The sequence below is a fragment of the Typopeltis vanoorti genome, chromosome 5 (genome assembly GCF_054136105.1).
Source record: "Typopeltis vanoorti isolate ZY-2024b chromosome 5, IOZ_Tvanoo_1.0, whole genome shotgun sequence".
Classification (NCBI taxonomy): Eukaryota; Metazoa; Arthropoda; class Arachnida; order Uropygi; family Thelyphonidae; genus Typopeltis; species Typopeltis vanoorti.
The window spans coordinates 50,351,320-50,369,946 of record NC_143553.1 but is presented as its reverse complement, the minus strand read 5'-3'; the positions used below and the strand labels follow the sequence as shown (position 1 = coordinate 50,369,946).

The 18,627-nt window shown below is 35.8% G+C and overlaps 1 protein-coding gene across 2 annotated transcripts in view; it reads right to left on the bottom strand.

Annotated features, from left to right (window-relative positions):
* The window catches only part of LOC150106396 (protein SERAC1-like), a 281,390-nt gene that overhangs the window by 111,377 nt on the left and 151,386 nt on the right, over window positions 1–18,627 (bottom strand). For both annotated transcript variants that reach the window (XM_090393115.1, XM_090393116.1), the window contains one exon: window positions 12,783–12,936. In XM_090393115.1, coding sequence (XP_090249241.1) covers window positions 12,783–12,936 — 154 coding nt within the window. The remainder of the gene's footprint in view (window positions 1–12,782; window positions 12,937–18,627) is intronic.

Genomic DNA, 18,627 nt, shown 5'->3' with positions numbered 1-18,627 from the left:
ATGTAATGTAATGTAATGCACATATATCCTTACGGACATGTATAATACTTTGAATTATGCGAAAGGCATAATAAAGGTCGAAACCCAGACCGGTTTCAACCTTTATTAACATCTGATCAGTGCGAGCCAGACCCAGAAGTGAAGATACCAAAAATTCAACATCTATCTCTAATCCAGAGTATTTTAGTAATAAGGTGTACACACAAGACCTCAATAAAGGTGTCGAAACTGGTCTGGATAGTGGTCCTTCCCATAATGCAAAGCATTATACATGTCCTTAAGGATAGGTGCATTATATTATGGGATACTAAGGCGAATGATGTGAAGTCATTAGCTTCTATATACAAGTAACCCAGTCATGAAGTGATTCATGTGCAAACTTTGTTTGCTTACACTTGGATAAAGGATTAAACCAAGAATATAACTTCTTAGCATTTTTAATTTATGATAACTTTGGGGAAAGGGGAGGTACAATTCTCAAAGAGAAAACCCACTGCATTTTTTAGCTTTTTTTTTAGAAAGCTAGTTGGTTAAAATTTACCAGCACACGCTTGGGTAGGTGCCAGATGAGTAATTATTATCAGACTTTCATGGAGTCAAATGACTCAGTGCAGGAGGTCCTAAATCACACTGGAATATGAATGCATTCACTATCTCCACATTCGATACACTTTCAGGCTGCATTCTAACCGGCTGCCACTCTCCATGTAAAAAAACCTAATCCCCAACCCTGGGTCACACCCTCCTTACACAGCTTCCAGGGATGACCTTTTGTTCTCCCTTTGTCTCCACCCACTGTATGAAAAATTTGCTCCATGTTAATTTAGTAATATTTTTGTTTTGTTTTGATATGTTTTGATCATGCCCCCCCCCCCATCCTTTCCTTCCATCCACTAGACTCTGCAATCTATCTTCATACTAAAGCATTCCAGAGACCAGAAACCACCTTGGTTAATTGTCTGAATACTTTCCAACATCTTTCATCTTTCTGAAAACCAAGCGACTAAATCTGTGAATAGTAATCTATATGCAGCCTAATCAAAGCCTTATACAATGGAATCATAACATTCTTATGCCTGTATGTCAGTGTTTTCTGTATCATTGCCAGAAAGCACTAAGCTATCCTCACCACTTTAACAAAATGTCCCTAAAAGTTCAAGTCCCTATCCACCAACATCCCCGGATATCTCATCTCCTCCACCTTCTCTAAGATATTCTTACCAATCTTATACTCTGAATCTCATCTTTGCTTCTCAACTTTAAAACCCTTCACTTTGTTACACTGAACTGGCAGCCCCAACTCATATTCAAAGTCCATTTGTAAAGCTACAACATCCATTCTTCTTCTCATAGATCTCCCCAATCATTTACATAAAAATTAAAAAGCCCCATATACACACCCTTGGGGCACACCATAGAAACTTTCCTCTTCTGGGATATCACTCCCCTTCCCCATACATAACTTCCTGATACCTATCAGATAGCCAATCTCCAGTTGCACTAATTCCATCTCTTCCAGTTTAATTACCAGCTTGTCATGTGGCAATTTCTCAATGGCTTTAGCAAAATCCAAATATACAGTTGTATGCAACCTCGTTGTGCAATGCATCTATCATCGTGTTATGATATAAACTGATTCTTGTCTTGAGCTTTTCACGAATCATGGAGGTTCTTTAGCTGTGGACTTCACAACTGCACCCGTCTCAAGGACAAGGTGGTTGGTGAAATGCCTCCCGGTGTGTCCTATGTCTGTAATGCTTGTGTTCATGGGGCCGGTTTGCCTGTTCTGGGGGACGAAAAAAAACCAGAATTTCCAGGTGAAAAAAAAAAAAAACCCTACCTCCATATGAGACCAGCTAACTCACTTTTTAGTCAAAAGAGACCAGACAAAGGTTCCTCACGTCTTGGATAGGTATTGAAGGGTCTTTCCGACCAAAAGGCTTCGTCTATACTGACTGAGCTACAGAGCTTCCGATTATAGGTTGGTAAGATATGATATTCATTTAGAAAACCTATGCAGTCCATCAAAGAGAATGTTATTGTTGTCAACCCAATTGTGAATCCTGGTCCTCACTAGCCTTTCTAACACACCTTTTACTACAACTCCAGATAAACAGACAAGCCTGTAATTTGAAGCTTTAGTCTTATAAACCCCCCCCCCCCCCCTTTATGAAGGAAAATAATTTTCCTTCTTCCTCTCTTTTGGAATTTGGGAAACTGAAGACTCATGTTAGAGAAGTAAGCTAATGCTGTTGGTAATTCACTGGAATATTTCCTCAAGACACATGGTGATATATACTGGTGTCCAAAACCTAGGGATGAACACTATTTCTGTAGTTTACAACCGTAAATTTAGATGAATCATCTTCTGGCAATTTGTATAACTGACAATTTCGAGTAGAAAGTGAGTACACATTCAAATTTTTGCATGAGTACCTGCTAAACAACAGTTGATCTGGCATGCAAGTGAAACTTCGAGAATGTTCTTGAAAAGGATATATACGAAGGTGCTGGCATGATTATGCTTAATGGAGACACAAAGCTGCAAGTGTCAGAAAAAGGAACTATGGCTGGTGAGCAATATTGCAATGAAGTTCTTCAACATCACGTTTGATTGTTTTGTGGTGCTGTAGGAGAGGAATTCATTTTTATGGATGTACTTCATGTTGGAGGCTTAATGGATTTTTTACAACACTCAGAAAGGATTAAAATAGAATTTAATACTTCCTATATTTCATCCTAGTCACTAGGACATCAATGGGGATTACAAAAACAACTAATGTAACATGAACACAAATATCATACAATATTAAGCCCAACCACGTGGGTGACACTAAAGTCCTATGTAGGTGGAGTGCCCTCTAAGGGCGGTTGTAGGTGGCCTGGAATGTAAGGTGGGACCTCTGGTGATGAGTGTTTCCCAAATCTTCGGAAGCTTAATGCAACTGTATTTATTAAGATCTGGTTGATTTCTGAGAGCTGCTGTTGCTTCTAAGAATATATTCTTAGAAGCAACAGCAGCTCTCAGAAATCAACCAAATCTTAATAAATACGGTTTATTAGGTTGATTTCTGAGAGCTGCTGCTGCACGCTTCACTTCTTCATTCATCCATTCCACAACTACCTTCTTTGACCTCCTGAGAATGGAATACATTCAGACATTGCCTCTGCCAGACAGGTCCTGAACATTTCTCAAGCAGCATTGATCTTCTTTCCATCCAATTCTCCATTCCACAATATAGCTGCAAACTGATTTCTGAGTTTATCATAATCAGCAGTCTTATATTTCAACATATATCCCTTCTCAAAGAAGTTCTGATACGGCTGGCCACGAGAGGAAGAGCAACTAGAGGAAGAATGAACACCTCACTTATAATAAAGTCCTCTGAGGAGATAATCAAATCCAAGACCCTTGATCTCTATGCACTCTGTTATATACTGACTGAGGTAGTTGTTGCTCAAAAACTCAAGATATTCATTCTCTTTGTCTCCAGATGCTGTCTCTTCATTTCAATCTATATTTCAATAATTAAAATCCCCCTTAATGATCACTCTTTTCTTATCATCATCAAGTTCCTGACATGTACCCTGAAGAGGTGTACAAGATGATGGTACTACATGAAAAACTTACATCACCACTAACTTCCTATCTATATTTTCCTTGAATCAATCAGTTACCTGTCAAGACTCCAACATTATCAGATCTTTTATTTCTGTCTTATAAGCATTTTTACCATATCAATCTACTTATCTTGCTCTTCCTCTGGGTCTTTCTCCTGCCAACTTGCCAGAGAATGCTTGTTTTGCTAATTTTTCCTCTCCCATTCTGTTTAAGTGAGCATACCACCTAAGATTAGCTCTGCTAACACATTCCGGGATGCCAACAATGTCGAGTTCTTTTCTAATGTCCTCATTTTTAATATGATATTGCCATTGATGCCATCTGTTCATGTCCCTAATCTTTCTCAGGACTCTCATATCTGTGGTCTCTAGTCTTTGGTCAAGTGTTTTGTTTCTAACCCAGCTCTCAGATCTATAAGTTAAAATTGCCTTGAACGCTGTGTTGTATGCAGCTAATTTAGTGTTCTGACTAATTTCTCTCTTATTCCATATAAATTTATTCAGTTGACTTCCTACCATATCACAGCTTTGTTGATTTTGTTGTCTATTTCCATATTTACCATCTTCACTAAAAATTGTGCCTTAATAGCTGAAATGTTTTACTTGTTCTACAGGTGCTCCATTCACAATGCAGTTGATATTTTTAATGCTTCTGCTTATTTTCATTGTCTTTGTCTTGTTATTGCTGACCTTCATACCATATCTATTACAACAGTTTTTCAATTTAGTCAGGGAATCTTGCAGACTTGTAGCAGATTTATTTAGGAGTATAACATCGTCTGCATAAAGTAAAGAGCTGAGATTGACATTTCCAATTTTGATATCAGGTTTAATACCACTTTCCTTCATAATGCGATCCATATAGATAATGAATAAATAATGAATAACAGAAGGGATAATGCACATTATTTTCTGACACCACATTTAACATTAAACCATTTTCCTGTACTTTCTTCAATTCTAACTGCTGACTTATAACTCAAATAAAGACTAAGTATTGCTTGATATAATGTCCCACTGACACCATACAACTGTAGTGTTTTGAATAGCTTTTCTCTCGGTACCTTGTCATATGTCTTTTCCAGATCTACAAAACTTAAATACTGATATTTGTTATATTCCCATGATTTCTCAACTATTTGTCGTAAATTGAAATCTGATCCTGATAGCATCTATTTGGCCTGAATCCAGATTGTTCTTCACCAAGCTTTCTTTCCACAATCCTTCTCCACTTTTTCTCAAGTATATTATGAGCACAATGTAATAAGGTCTTAATGGTTCCAACTTTTTGCCTGGGATGATGACGATGAGAAGTAGCATCGTTATAAACAATCAGTAGATGTTTCTTTTCTAAAAACTGAAAATCATAAACTACCATTTGGTTGACAAAGAATTAACGCAACTAAAAAGATTAGTTTATTGTTTTTCTCCTCCTTTAAGGCAAATTAAGATTGTAGGTGAAGTAGATTCCTTGTAGAGCAGTTATGCAAGGAGAATTATGAGGTCTTTCTAGACTAAATGAACTTAAAGAGATCTGATGGCTTTCAGTTATCCCCTTTATAGGAAATATTATTGTATCAATCTTATGTAAATTCTTGATTATTATCTTATAAAGAGGATAACCAAAGATGTTTAAGTCCAGCTGGTGAAGAAAGGCCTCACAGCTCTTCTTGCATAACACTCTTACAAGGAATCTACTTTTGATTTAGTTTTCTTTCAAAGAATCCAATAAAAAAAAAGAACCTATAAAAAATTATTTTTTATTTTTTGTCATTGTCTGAACAATTTACTTTTTTTTCTTTATGTCCTGTTTCTGCTCTGTAGATGTTGATCTTTCTATCTTAATCTTGGACGTCTACATCTCTTCTTCCTATAGGTTTATATTCTAGTGCTGGTTTAGGAATCTTATTGTTATTCGTTCTTTCTATGTGGTGTAGCCAATTTTGCTGGTATTCGTATATTTCTTGTATGATGTTTTTTTGTATGTAATCATTCTCATATTTCTATGATTTTCTTTTTATCTAATCTTGCGAGTCCCAGGAGAGGTCTTAGAAACTTCATCTGTGCTGCTTCCAATCTTTGTTTATTTTTTTGTTTTAGAATCCAAGTTTCACTTCCAAATTTGAAAGATGTTTTAGAGGTCATATTATGTAACCTTAATTGAGTTTCTTTAGTCATTTGTTTTCCAAAATTTCTTTTAAATATGCCATTAATTCTATTGCAAATTTGTAGTCTTTCTTCCAATTGTGAATCACTATGGAATTCATTAAATTGTTCTATTATTTATTGGTAATCCTAGTTTTGACTTTTTGAATGGTGTTTCCACACATTGCCATAGCTTTTGTTTTAGAGATTTTCATTTTAAATCTTTTTGCTATTTCATTTAGATGGTTAGTTACAATTTGGAGTTTATCTTCTGAATTGAAATCAGTACTTGATCATCTGCATAAAGTATTGTATTTAGCTGTATATTATTTGTTAATTTAATTCCATCTTTGAATTAAATTTATGGAAAACAAATTTAAATTTATAATTAAATTCTAAATTTCTAAATGTTTTCCATTCATTTAAGATTCTGTTTATATAAATGTTGAATAGAATTGGGAATAAACCACAGCCTTGTCTCACTCTATTTATGGTTATAGGTTCTGATAATGTTCAATCTGTAAATTTTTGTTTCTTCTATAGACTTTTTATTGCTTTAATTAGTTGAGGAGGTATTTTATCATCTTGTTATATTTTCCAGAGTAGATTACTGTTCAAGTTATCATGTGCTTTTTCACAGTCAATAAATAGAAGGAAAGTGGGAAGGTTAAATTCTTTTCTTTTTTTCTATGATCTGTTGCATTGCAAAAGAGGCATCTGTGCATCCTCTCCCTCTTCTAAAACCACACTGTTCTTCTTCTAAATAATTTTCTGTGTATTTAATTAGTCTATTCTTTAAGATATTTGCATGTAGTTTAGATGCTGTTATTAAAAGAGTAATACCTTTATAATTTCCACATTCCATGGGACCTTTTTGTGAATATTTATTACTACTCCAATTTCCCATGCTTTTGGGATCTTTTGATATTTCCAGATATTATTGAAGAGTTTAAGTAGGTTTTCTTTTAAGCTATTGTCTGCATATTTAAAGAGCTCAATACATATTCCATCTAGACTAGGGCTTTTTCTCTATTTCTTGATTTTTTAAATTCTTTTTCTAATTCTTCCATCACTATTTCTTATTTACTTTCCTGTATATTGATATCTTCAGTTTTGTGAGTTTTGTCATTGTTTTCTATTTCATGTTTTTCATTTTGCAATATTTTGTAGTGTTCTATCCAATCCTCTTTGGAAATCAGATTATTTCTTAATTGGTCATTTTCTGTTGTTTGTAGTTGCCTGAAAATTTAAAAACCTGTTCTTTGTGGTCCAGTGATATAATGCTCTAATGATATTTACTCCGATCTTCTCTGCGTATATACTTCTTGTAAGCTTTCTGAGTCTGTAATTTATTATATTGTATATAGTCAGCACTTTTTGTTCTGCAGATAGATTTTAAAAGCCTGTTTTAAAGGATTGATTCCTTTAACTCATTATTCCAGGTTTCGAGCCATTTTATGTTTTTCTGTGATTTGTATCCTAAGCTTTCTTCTGCTGCTTTTAGTATGGTTTACTTTATATTTTTCTGGTCAGTTTCAATATTGTGTGATTTGTATCCTAAGCTTTCTTCTGCTGCTTTTAGTATGGTTTACTTTATATTTTTCTGGTCAGTTTCAATATTGGTTGGTTTTATTTTATCTCTTATTCTGCTTTTATATTATAAGTTTCTAACACTATCCTGTTCTAGGAGGTGAATTTTAAACTGTTTATTAGCTGTTGAATCTTTATCTTTTTTCTTTTGGAGTATGTAGTTCTCTTTAAGCATTCAAATCTGCTTTCAACTTAAATGCGTTCACTATCAATTTCGCTCCATCTATAAATCCTTGTATCCTTGATATTATTATTTAATTTGGTGTTAATAATAATGTACTCTATTATTGATTTAGTTCCTCTTGCTCCCCATGTGTAATTATGTATATTTTTATGCCTGAAGAAAGTATTCCTGATTTTTAGATTGTCAAATATGCAAACGTCCCTTAAAATAAAATTCCATTGTTTGATTACTGATTCTCCCTCTGATTCAATGCATCCTGTTATTGGATTACTTCCCACTTTAGCATTGAAATCTCCTATCAAGATTGTTGCTTCATTTTTATTTGTTTCATCAATGCATTCTTGAAGTTTTCCATAAAATTCTTGTCTCTTCCTCTTTTCCATCTACTGGTACATAAATTCCAATAATATTGAATTTTTGATTCATAATTCATTCTGACTTTGATTATTCTGTCTGATATCCAAATATAATCTGAGATTTTGTTTTTCCATTTTTTATTAATCCAAATTGCAACCCCAGATGAAGCCCATTTGTCTTCTGGGACTCCAAAGATCATAACATAATCTTCCAGAATTTGAGATCCTTCTTTTTATTTTTTTCCTCAGTTATTGCTGCTATATTAATGTTTCTATTTTTTAGTTCTCTGTTTAGCTTGTCAATTTTGTGTGTGATTCCACAGACATTCCAAGTAGTTATTTTTAATTTTTCAAAGAGAAGTAAGTCCCTGCCCATTAGCCGGGTCATTTCTGATTAAATCCATCCTATTTTTCTTCTTCAGAGCTTTGCAAGTAATGTAATTTCCCCTGAATAGGCTACCGACCTTTTGCAGGATGAGTTCAGTGGTAGGGCTGCCACCTTAAGGCCTCTGAACCTACCTTCTAGGAGGAGAAGCAGATTCCCTCTATGTGAGATGAAAGAAAATAGTAAAATGGAAGGATTCACTCCTAGCCCTTGATTATTCTAAATAGCATTTGGGGATAAGAAGCAAGAGGAGTAACAAGAAAGAAAGAAGAGTAGGGACCAGTCTACAGATAATATACAGATGTATATTACATGAAGTAAGGCACAGTCCAGCATCAGTTACTTCGAGTTCGCCACTACCGTACTCACTAAAGTGAGCCCTTGAGGTAATTTTTTTATTTTTATTGATTTAAATTTTTTCAAATTAGGAATTTACTGACTGTCTGTAGTGGTGCTTTTAAAATTAATTATTTCACTGCATTTTATTTTATCTTCCACTGTTAATGTACTTAAGATGCTTTTGATACTTATACAAAAATTTTACTTCTAATAAATTCACTTTCACATAAGTTTGAGTTTCTGTCTATAATTTTTTACAAATGCGACAGCTTACATACCTATATTGAAGCAGAATTCTGCTTTAGAAGAGAGTCAGCGGAGCATAAGTTGTGTGCATGATGAATTTTCAGGATATAGGAAGAGAAGCAGTAAAAGGAGATACACTGATACTACTTCTCATCATCAATCATCTCAGAAGTTAGACATCATTAAAACCTTAGTGCATCATGCACATTTCTTATACTCCAATGATGACTCTCTTCTACTTTCATTACTAATAGCTACAATTCTAACATTATCACTAGTTATTGATAATTTGAGCCATCATCACATTCCTTCTTCAAATTAAATTTTTAGAGCGTCCATTTCTCATATAAAAGGTGTGGCTAAGAAACTTGCCAGACTTCTATGCCCGATTAATCTTCAAGTCTTCTTCCATCCAACTTATATACTAAATTTATTCTTGCCACTCTCCTAAGGATAAATATCTGCCTCTCTCTGCTATTCAGGGGTTTACGGAAATCCTTGGATATGTGGCCTCTCTCATGAATCAGGATAACTCCAGGTTGATGATTGATAACTGACTTATCAGAATCATTAAGCTGTCTTGCCAGTCATGCCATATCTAATAGCTATGGGTTCACTGGACAGGACACAATTTTTATTAGAAAGATTGTATAAAGCAAGCTATGATGCACTTGTTCATCATCATAACTCTCTTAAATTTTCCCAGTTTTGGGAAGTTATCTTTCTCAATATACCATATGATTGAGTTAAATAATTTATTAACTGATAATAAATATAATGTGTTGTCGTTGAATTCTGATAGTTACAGACTGAACTTTCCTTTTGCAAAGAATATTATGTATTACATCACACACAATTTTCAATTGTTATTTTATTGTATTTTTTGTCTTTTTAAATGTCCTACCTGATCTCTGAAGAGACACGCAAGGTCAGTGATGTGAGATCAAGTTGGTGGACTCTTTAATAATTTTTTTTGGAGATCATGTGGTTTAAACAGTGAAACAGTAAGGAAACTCGAATCATACAATGCATAAACTCAGTACTATCTCTCTAAGATACTTTAGAAGTTAAATCCAAGATATGCTTATATGCTTTACATATGAATCCTTTGCTTAAATAATTTAATCAAAGCATAGCATTTAAGACCGTTTCTGAAGAATGAAATTACCAGCTATATATATATATATATATATATATATATATAAATATATATATATATATATACACAGGGTGGATCGAAAATTCCATGTACAAACTTTGAGGGGAGGTAGAGAACATCAAAATCAACAATATTCAGATAGGAAAGCATGACCGGAAACATCACCGGAAGGTACTAACAGACACACAAAGATACAGAAATAAAGCAAGGCAGTAAGTAGTGCAAAAAACTTTATTAGGCCTAACTGAACAGTTCAATAGTAGTTGAATACATAATATGGTTTCACATCAGGTGCTCAAAGTTATGACCATTAGCAGTGATGTATGCCTGACACTGACGACACGTTGACTGCCGTACATTTTCGAAAATACCTGGAGTTTTGTGGATATTAGCAGTGCCGATTCGATCCACCCTGTGTATATATTAAAATATATACACAGGGTGGATCGAAAATTCCATGTACAAACTTTGAGGGGAGGTAGAGAACATCAAAATCAACAATATTCAGATAGGAAAGCATGACCGGAAACATCACCGGAAGGTACTAACAGACACACAAAGATACAGAAATAACGCAAGGCAGTAAGTAGTGCAAAAAACTTTATTAGGCCTAACTGAACAGTTCAATAGTAGTTGAATACATAATATGGTTTCACATCAGGTGCTCAAAGTTATGACCATTAGCAGTGATGTATGCCTGACACTGACGACACGTTGACTGCCGTACATTTTCGAAAATACCTGGAGTTTTGTGGATATTAGCAGTGCCGATTGATTCTTGCCATGAGGTCCATGTCAGAGGCAACAGGAGTTTTGTACACCATGGCTTTAAGGGTTCACCACAGAAAGAAATTAATGCTCGATAAATCAGGTGAGCGTGGGGGCCATGCGACAGGTCCACCACGGCCAATCCATCGAGCCTCAAAGGACCTGTCCAAATACTGATGCACAGAAATGCCAAAATGGGCTGGAGCCCCGTCGTGTTGGAACCACATCTGCCCCGACGTACAGTCATTGGAACATTGTTCAGTAAATTCGGCAGAACTTCTTCCAGAAAGATCCGATACTTCTGGGAGTCCAGTCAGAGTGGTAACAGGTATGGGCCGACTAAACAATCAGCGATGATACCTGTCCATACATTAATGGCGAAGCGTTGTTGTGCAGCATGTGATCACACAGCGTGTGGGTTCTCATGGGCCCACACATGAGCATTGTGGTGATTGAAGACTCCTTTGCAGGTAAATGAAGCTTCATCTGTGAAAACACACAAGTTGGAAAATCTGGGTGTACAGCACTTTTCTGCTGAAACCACTGCGCGAATTCCACATGTTGAGGATAATCTTCGGCCATCAGTAACTGGACCCATTGTAGATGAAGTGGATGTAAGGACTCAGAGTGCAAAGCCGCAATACCCTGGATCGAGATACTCCTATAGCAGAGGCAACAGCACGTGTGCTTGTCTCTAGATTATTGTCCATCGCATGCAACACCTCCTCTTCCATGGCAGGATTTCGTGTCGATCGTGGCTGCCCATTATCATACCTGCGATCCCTGAATGATCCATAGTTACACAAATTCTGATGCAAATGCGCAAACATTTAGTGATGTGGTACACGTCTGTTTGGGAAATTTTGCAATACATTCGTACAGTGGCTCATCCATTATTGTCAGCTAACCCATAAACGAGGTGGAGGTCTGCCATCTCATTGTTTGTAAAACAATGCATGTTCTTCGTATAATGTCGAAAGCTTGAATGAGGAAGCCCCAACTGCTCACCTGGAGCGCTGGCGAGCAGCGTCACATATCACTTTTGGGTGGCATTTCCGGTCATGCTTTCCTATGTGAATATGGTTGATTTTGATGTTCCCTACCTCCCCTTGAAGTTTGTATGTGGAATTTTGAACCACCTTGTATATATAAAAGACTAATTCTACCCTTATAAAAGTAAAACTAATCAAGTATTGGCATCCAGATGCTTAGGGCAAGGCAGCACATATGTGGCATCGACTATAAACATGAATAATCTTGCAGCCCTTTTTTCCAGGCACTTTTTGCAAAATGCATCAACATGTATTACATTAATTTTGTTCATCCAAACACATTCTTTTGCTTTGGCCAGATGGATTTTATTGAAATTTAATCTTTGAGATCTTTATTAAAATTTGCCGGGTCATTAATTTAGGAATTTGAAAATTTTCAATGGTAATATAATAAAAAATGATGCACATTAATAACTTCATTCTGGCTGGATGGAATTTAATGTTATTTGGTATTTATTGTCAGATTGAGTAGAACAGCATTGTTGTTTTCTAATCTAAGCTACAAACTATGGATTTAAATTTCTGTCCAACAGATATTTATGAATGTTTTAAAAAGTCCATTTCTCACTTCTTTTTTTTTTCCCCATCACCTATTACTCTGTTTATTAGAGACCCAAATAAAAAAAAAAAAAATCATGTTTAGTCTCTGGAGCAAAGTGCCTGGATTATCTCCAGGAAAATTCAAAATCTATACTATAATTTGTTAAGTCATCTCAATTTTGGTTTCAATTGGCAATTTTTAGCAGCAAAAACAATTCAAGCTGACACAAAATTACATGTTACAAATTACTATAAGGAAATGCAAGTAATCCATGATGTTACTATATGGGAATGGTACTGCAAAAAAAACAGATCTTTTTTTATGATGGTCATAAATTGTATGCATATTTTTTGTGAAATTATTAGCTTTCATTGGAATAAGTAATAACAAATGTACCTTGTTCGGTGTTGAGGGTGGAAAAGAAAAATGCCATCCTCTAGGAGAGTGGAGGCCTCTTGATCCTTGTCTAGGTTAGCTAAAGCTCGAAGAGCTGATAAGCAAAGCTGGGGATGATCAGAATGAAACCAGGATGATAAGACACCAATCCAGCCTGAAAATTTGAATAAGATTCTCTGTAAAAATCTATAAGAAATGATTCTGCCAATTAGCCATATAAAACAAATGAATTTATTAAAACTGTAAATGCTGCACAAGCAGAATTACTGACAACCAATATTTAATAGTATATTGTTATTATCATCAGACTACCACAGAGTCAAAAGACCCATCATGAGAGGTCCCAGTATCACATGCATATACCTCATCACATCGTGTCTTTAATGCATTTGCTATCTCCAAACTTATCACATGCTTAGACAGTGTAATCCAATCACCTGTCACTCTCAATGCAAAAAAAACCTACTAATCATCTAGTAGGTGATTAGTAATCATCTACTACTCACATCCTCCTTAATGCCATTTCCAGGGATGGCCTTCTGTTCTCCCTGTGTCTTCCCCCATTCCATTAAAAACCTCATTCACATTACAGTCGATCCTCAATTTACAATGGGATTCCATTCTGACAATCTTTTCATAAGTTGGAAAGGTTGTAAGTCAGAACACCAGCCTGGTTGGCCAAGCAGCTAGTGCATCCACTCTCCAGCCTAAAGGCTGCGGGTTTGAATCCCACTTTGGGCATGGATGTTTGTGAAAATACCAGCGGTGGGCGGTAGACGGCATTGATGTGGATGATGATGATAGTTGCAGTTCGTTGTAGTTGTTGGTGGAGACAATGAGTTGTAGAGTAGGTGCCCTTCCTCGATGAGTCCCTTGTACTCCCTGGAGGTGTCATATAATAATAATAATAATAAACATGCTTGAATGCTAATATGTGTAGATTTTTTATTTTTAACTAATTTTACTTTTTGTTTATAATGATATAATACAATGTAAAAATTAAAATTATAACATAAAATGACTGTATATATATATATATATACAGTACTGTGCTGTACTATAATAAATGGTTGGCCAAGCAGCTAGTGCATCCACTCTCCAGCCTAAAGGCTGCGGGTTTGAATCCCACTTTGGGCATGGATGTTTGTGAAAATACCAGTGGTAGGCGGTAGACGGCATTGATGTGGATGATGATGGTAGTTGCAGTTCGTTGTAGTTGTTGGTGGAGACAATGAGTTGTAGAGTAGGTGCCCTTCCTAAATGAGTCCCTTGTACTCCCTGGAGGTGTCATATAATAATAATAATAAACATGCTTGAATGCTAATATGTGTAGATTTTTTATTTTTAACTAATTTTACTTTTTGTTTATAATGATATAATACAATGTAAAAATTATAACATAAAATGACTGTATATATATATATATATACAGTACTGTGCTGTACTATAATAAATAATGAAACAACATGAGTACCTGGAGCTTCATTATGTTAACCAGTAAAATAATCAGCTGGAAGCACATGGAGTAAAAGTAATTCAAAGCTGCTACTTTATTAATCAGACAATTCATCATAGGTGGCAGTGGAGGCAATGTCATCAACAAGAAATTCTCCAAATTTAGGAATGGCAAAAGAGCATTCCAAGATGGTTTATCAGTTGCATAACTTGTGGAAGGTCTATGCTCATCTTCAGAGGGTGAGGTAACATCAGGAATGGACATCTTAAAAAATTTCTACATTATGTCCAACTCAGACTCATGTTAAAAAGGTACACCAAAGCTGTCATTAACTCTTTGGAACTGGAATATTCTCTCAAAATATGCGGTGATACATATCATCAAGTACTACAGTCTTATTAACACCAAATTTAAATTCCCCATATACTTCCTGCTTACTCACCATCAGTCCCTCTTCCTACTGCACCTGAGTTCTGCATAATGTACATTCACATAGAAGAAATGCTTTCATGAATTGCTCATTTCATATCTCGACTATTATCATTCTACCATTTTCATCAACCAATGCCATCTCTCACCTCTTTTACCTCAAGGGCTCACTTTAGTGAGTACGGGCATGGCAAACCTGAGGAACCTCATGCCGGACCATGCCTTACTTCATGTAATATACATCTGTTATATTATCTGTAGACTGGTCCCTCCCCTTTTTTTTTCTTTCTTTTCTTCTTGCTCCTTTCCCCCAATGCTATTAGAGTATTCGAGGGCTAGGGGTGAATCTTTCCTATTTTGCTATTTCATCTCATCTTATGTGGAAAGGGCCTCTGTAACCCTACCACTTCCTTCTTGCAGTGACTTCACTCCCAAAATACTAATATGGTTGTGCCTTATAATACATCTCATGCTGCATCGGTTATTACACAGAATAATCAGAGCCATGTTCAGGGCTTAGGCAGATGGTCCTGTTCGAGAATTATATTCGAGTCTCCATCAAAAGTCAGTGATATTATGAATGAGCAACAGAGAAGGTATAACATTAATCTTAGAAGAGAATTTTACATAGGCATGTGGAATGTTCAGGATCTACAGATGGATACTCTTGAGGTAGTCTGTAAAGAGATGGATAGATATGAAATTGATATCCTGGGAATTACAGAGACCAGATGGAATGGAGAAGGTCACTTCAAAAGACAGGATGGTAAGCTAGTTATTTACTCAGGTGGTGACTCAAAACATCATGGAGTAGCTGTGATACTGAAGACAGCTCAGGCAAGAAGCCTTCTTGGTTATAACCCCATTAATGATAGGATACTTTCTATTAGACTTAAGGCTCAGCCTACCAATGTATCAATTGTGATAGTTTATGCACCCCACACAGATAGGCCTGAAGAAGAGAGTGAGGAATTCTATAAAAACTTACAAACTGTTTTGGACTGCCTACCAAGAAGAGACATATTTTACATCTTAGGAGACTTAAATGCAAAAGTGGGAAAGAGTATGAGAGTTAGGCCGGAGTGTGGCATGTTTGGTCTAGGTGAACACAACACCTGTGGTGAAGGACTGTTGGAATTTTCCAATGCTAACAGATTAGTTATTACCAATACCTGCTTCCAGAAACACCCACGATGGACCTATACTTGGATATCTAACATGGATAGGTCAAGGCACCAGATTGATCACATCCTGGTTCTCCAGCAGTGAAAGACAAACATCTCTGATGTTTGTCTTTCATTTCAGCTAGTAAGAGCCAAAGTAAGACTAAGACTCTGAAAACTTCCAGGTCAGTCACATTCCACTAGATTGGATGTTAGAGTAATTCCTAGTGGATTCACAGAAGAAATATCAACTCAGTTGGATGATTTTTTGGAAACCAATGAGGAGAACTTACCAGAAATGCTTTGGGAAGGAGCCAAGGTGATAATACAGGATACAGCCAAGTATCTCGGCCCAATAAGAAGACCAAGAGACTCGTGGATATCAGATTCAACATGGGAACTAATCAAAAGAAGGCAGTTGGAAAAACAAAGAGACACAGGGACAGAAGAATATAAGAGATTATATAGAGAAATCAGAAGAGCCACAGGACAAGGAAAGGTTCTACACTAATAAATGTGAAGAGATAAAGTTCCAGATGAGGAGGCACAATTATAAAAGGATGTTTTGGAAATACAATTTTATTAATACAGACCAGTATTTTACAATAAAAACATTTGTTTCTATTGTAAAATATTTTACACTAGTATTTTAGTAACCAGTATTTTACAATAAAAATGTTTTTATTGTAAAATACTGCATTAAAGTAAAATATCAGCATTGTAAAATACTGGTCTGTATTAATAAAATTGTATTTCTATTATAAAACGACCAAAAATGTATAATTTAAAAAGGATGTTTTATTTAGTTCGTGACTTAAAGCACAAGTTTAAGCCCAAATTGAATGTCATCAAAAAATAGGGATGGAGCATTACTAACAGAAGAATTAGAAATCAAAAACAGATGGAAAGAATACTGTGAGGAACTGTACAATAGAATGGATAAAGAAAATGTGAAGGAGCTCTCTCACCAGGAAAATTTTGATTTGGAACCTCCTCCACTTAGGCATGAAGTTGAAAGAGCAGTTAAGCAGTTTAACAGCATTAAAGACCCAGGTGTAGATGAAATCCCAGCAGAGTTAATTAAGGCCACAGGGAATGGAGGGATAAGAGTGTTTCATAGATTGATTACAAGGATATAGGAGACAGGATCATGGCCTAGAGACTGGAAGAAGTCTGTTTTCATACCACTACATAAGAAAGGAGATATGAAGGTGTGCAAGAACTATAGAACTATTAGTTTAATATCTCATGCAAGCAAAATTTTATTGAAGATCATGCTAAATAGGATTGAGGCAAAAGTTGAGGCAGAGATGCCCGAGGAACAAGCAGGTTTTAAGAAAGGTAAGGGCACCAGAGATCAGATCCTTTGCCTTAGACAGATCATAGAAAAATATAAAGAATTCAGACTCTCTCTGGTAATGTGTTTCTTACACTACTCTAAAGCTTTTGACTGTGTTGAGCATGTGAAACTGTGGGAAGTAATGAAAAGAATGGTTTCTCCTCAACACACTATCAGGTTGGAAAAGGAGTTAGGCAAGAATGTTTACTTTCTCCTCACTTGTTTAGTATATATGGAGGACATCACGCGTGAAGCATTGGATAAGCTCAAAACAGGAATAAGAATAGGAGGTAGATTGATCAGTAATCTGAGGTAATGACATGGAAGAACTAGGACAAATTCTTGACAAAGTTAACAAGATCAGTATTAACAGAGGACTTCAACTCAATCCTAACAAGACAAAGATCATGGTTCTCCAAGGAAATACAAACAGGGAAGCTCTTGAGAAACAAGTGTACTTTAATGGAGAAAGAATCGAGGAAGTCAGCAAGTTTGAGTACCTGGGATCCATTATTAATGCGAAGAATTGCTATTCCGAAGATGTCAGAAGAAGATTAGGAATGGCTAAAACAACAGTCAGAGTCTTGTCTAAAATCTGGAAGGATGGATCTATCTCCATGGGAACAAAGTTGAGGATTTTGGACGCAGTTGTTTTTCCAACAGTGACTTATGGATGTAAGACTTGGAACCTAAAGAAGTCAGATAAGAAAAAGATATCTGCTTTTGAGATGTACAGAAGGCTGTTGAGGATATCATATACTGAAAGGCATACAAATGAATGGGTGTTAGAAAAGAGCAGTAGAATTTCTCCTTAAAGATATTGACAAAAGAAAGTTAAAATATTTGGACACATTGAAAGGATGGAAGGAGGACTTCTCAGAACAGTAATAGGAGGTAAAGTTTCTGGAAAAGAGGAAAGGGTAGACGATCAATGAGATGGATGGATGGTGTGTGTGTGGAGCAACTCTTCACAGAGGTGACGTCTCCAGAAAAGCAAACAACAGGAATACATGGCAAGGCCTAAAGCATTGGAGTGACCATACCGCATCTGTAGATGCCCAGTGAACATGTAGATAGAATGCCATCCCTCAAATAATCTTTCTTTCTTCTACTGGCCAGGTAACCAAAGAACTTCCCAGGATTTTATTTTATTTTTTTGACCTCATTAGTTAACTGCTGTTCATAGTGAAATTTTGCTACCCTTACCAAGCAAGTCACCTTCCTCACTTGCTGTTTGTACTTCTCATGCAACTCTTGGTTTTCTTTTTCCAGGATGCATGCTTCACCTCTTCATTCATCCATTTTGCATCTACCTTATTTAATCTTCTAACACAGAGAATACATTCACATAATGAATCTATCAGATAGTTCTTCAAGCAGACTGATCCTCATTCTATCCAATTCTTCATTCCACGTATGATATAGCTGTAAGCTGTCTCATGAGCTTTTCATAATTAC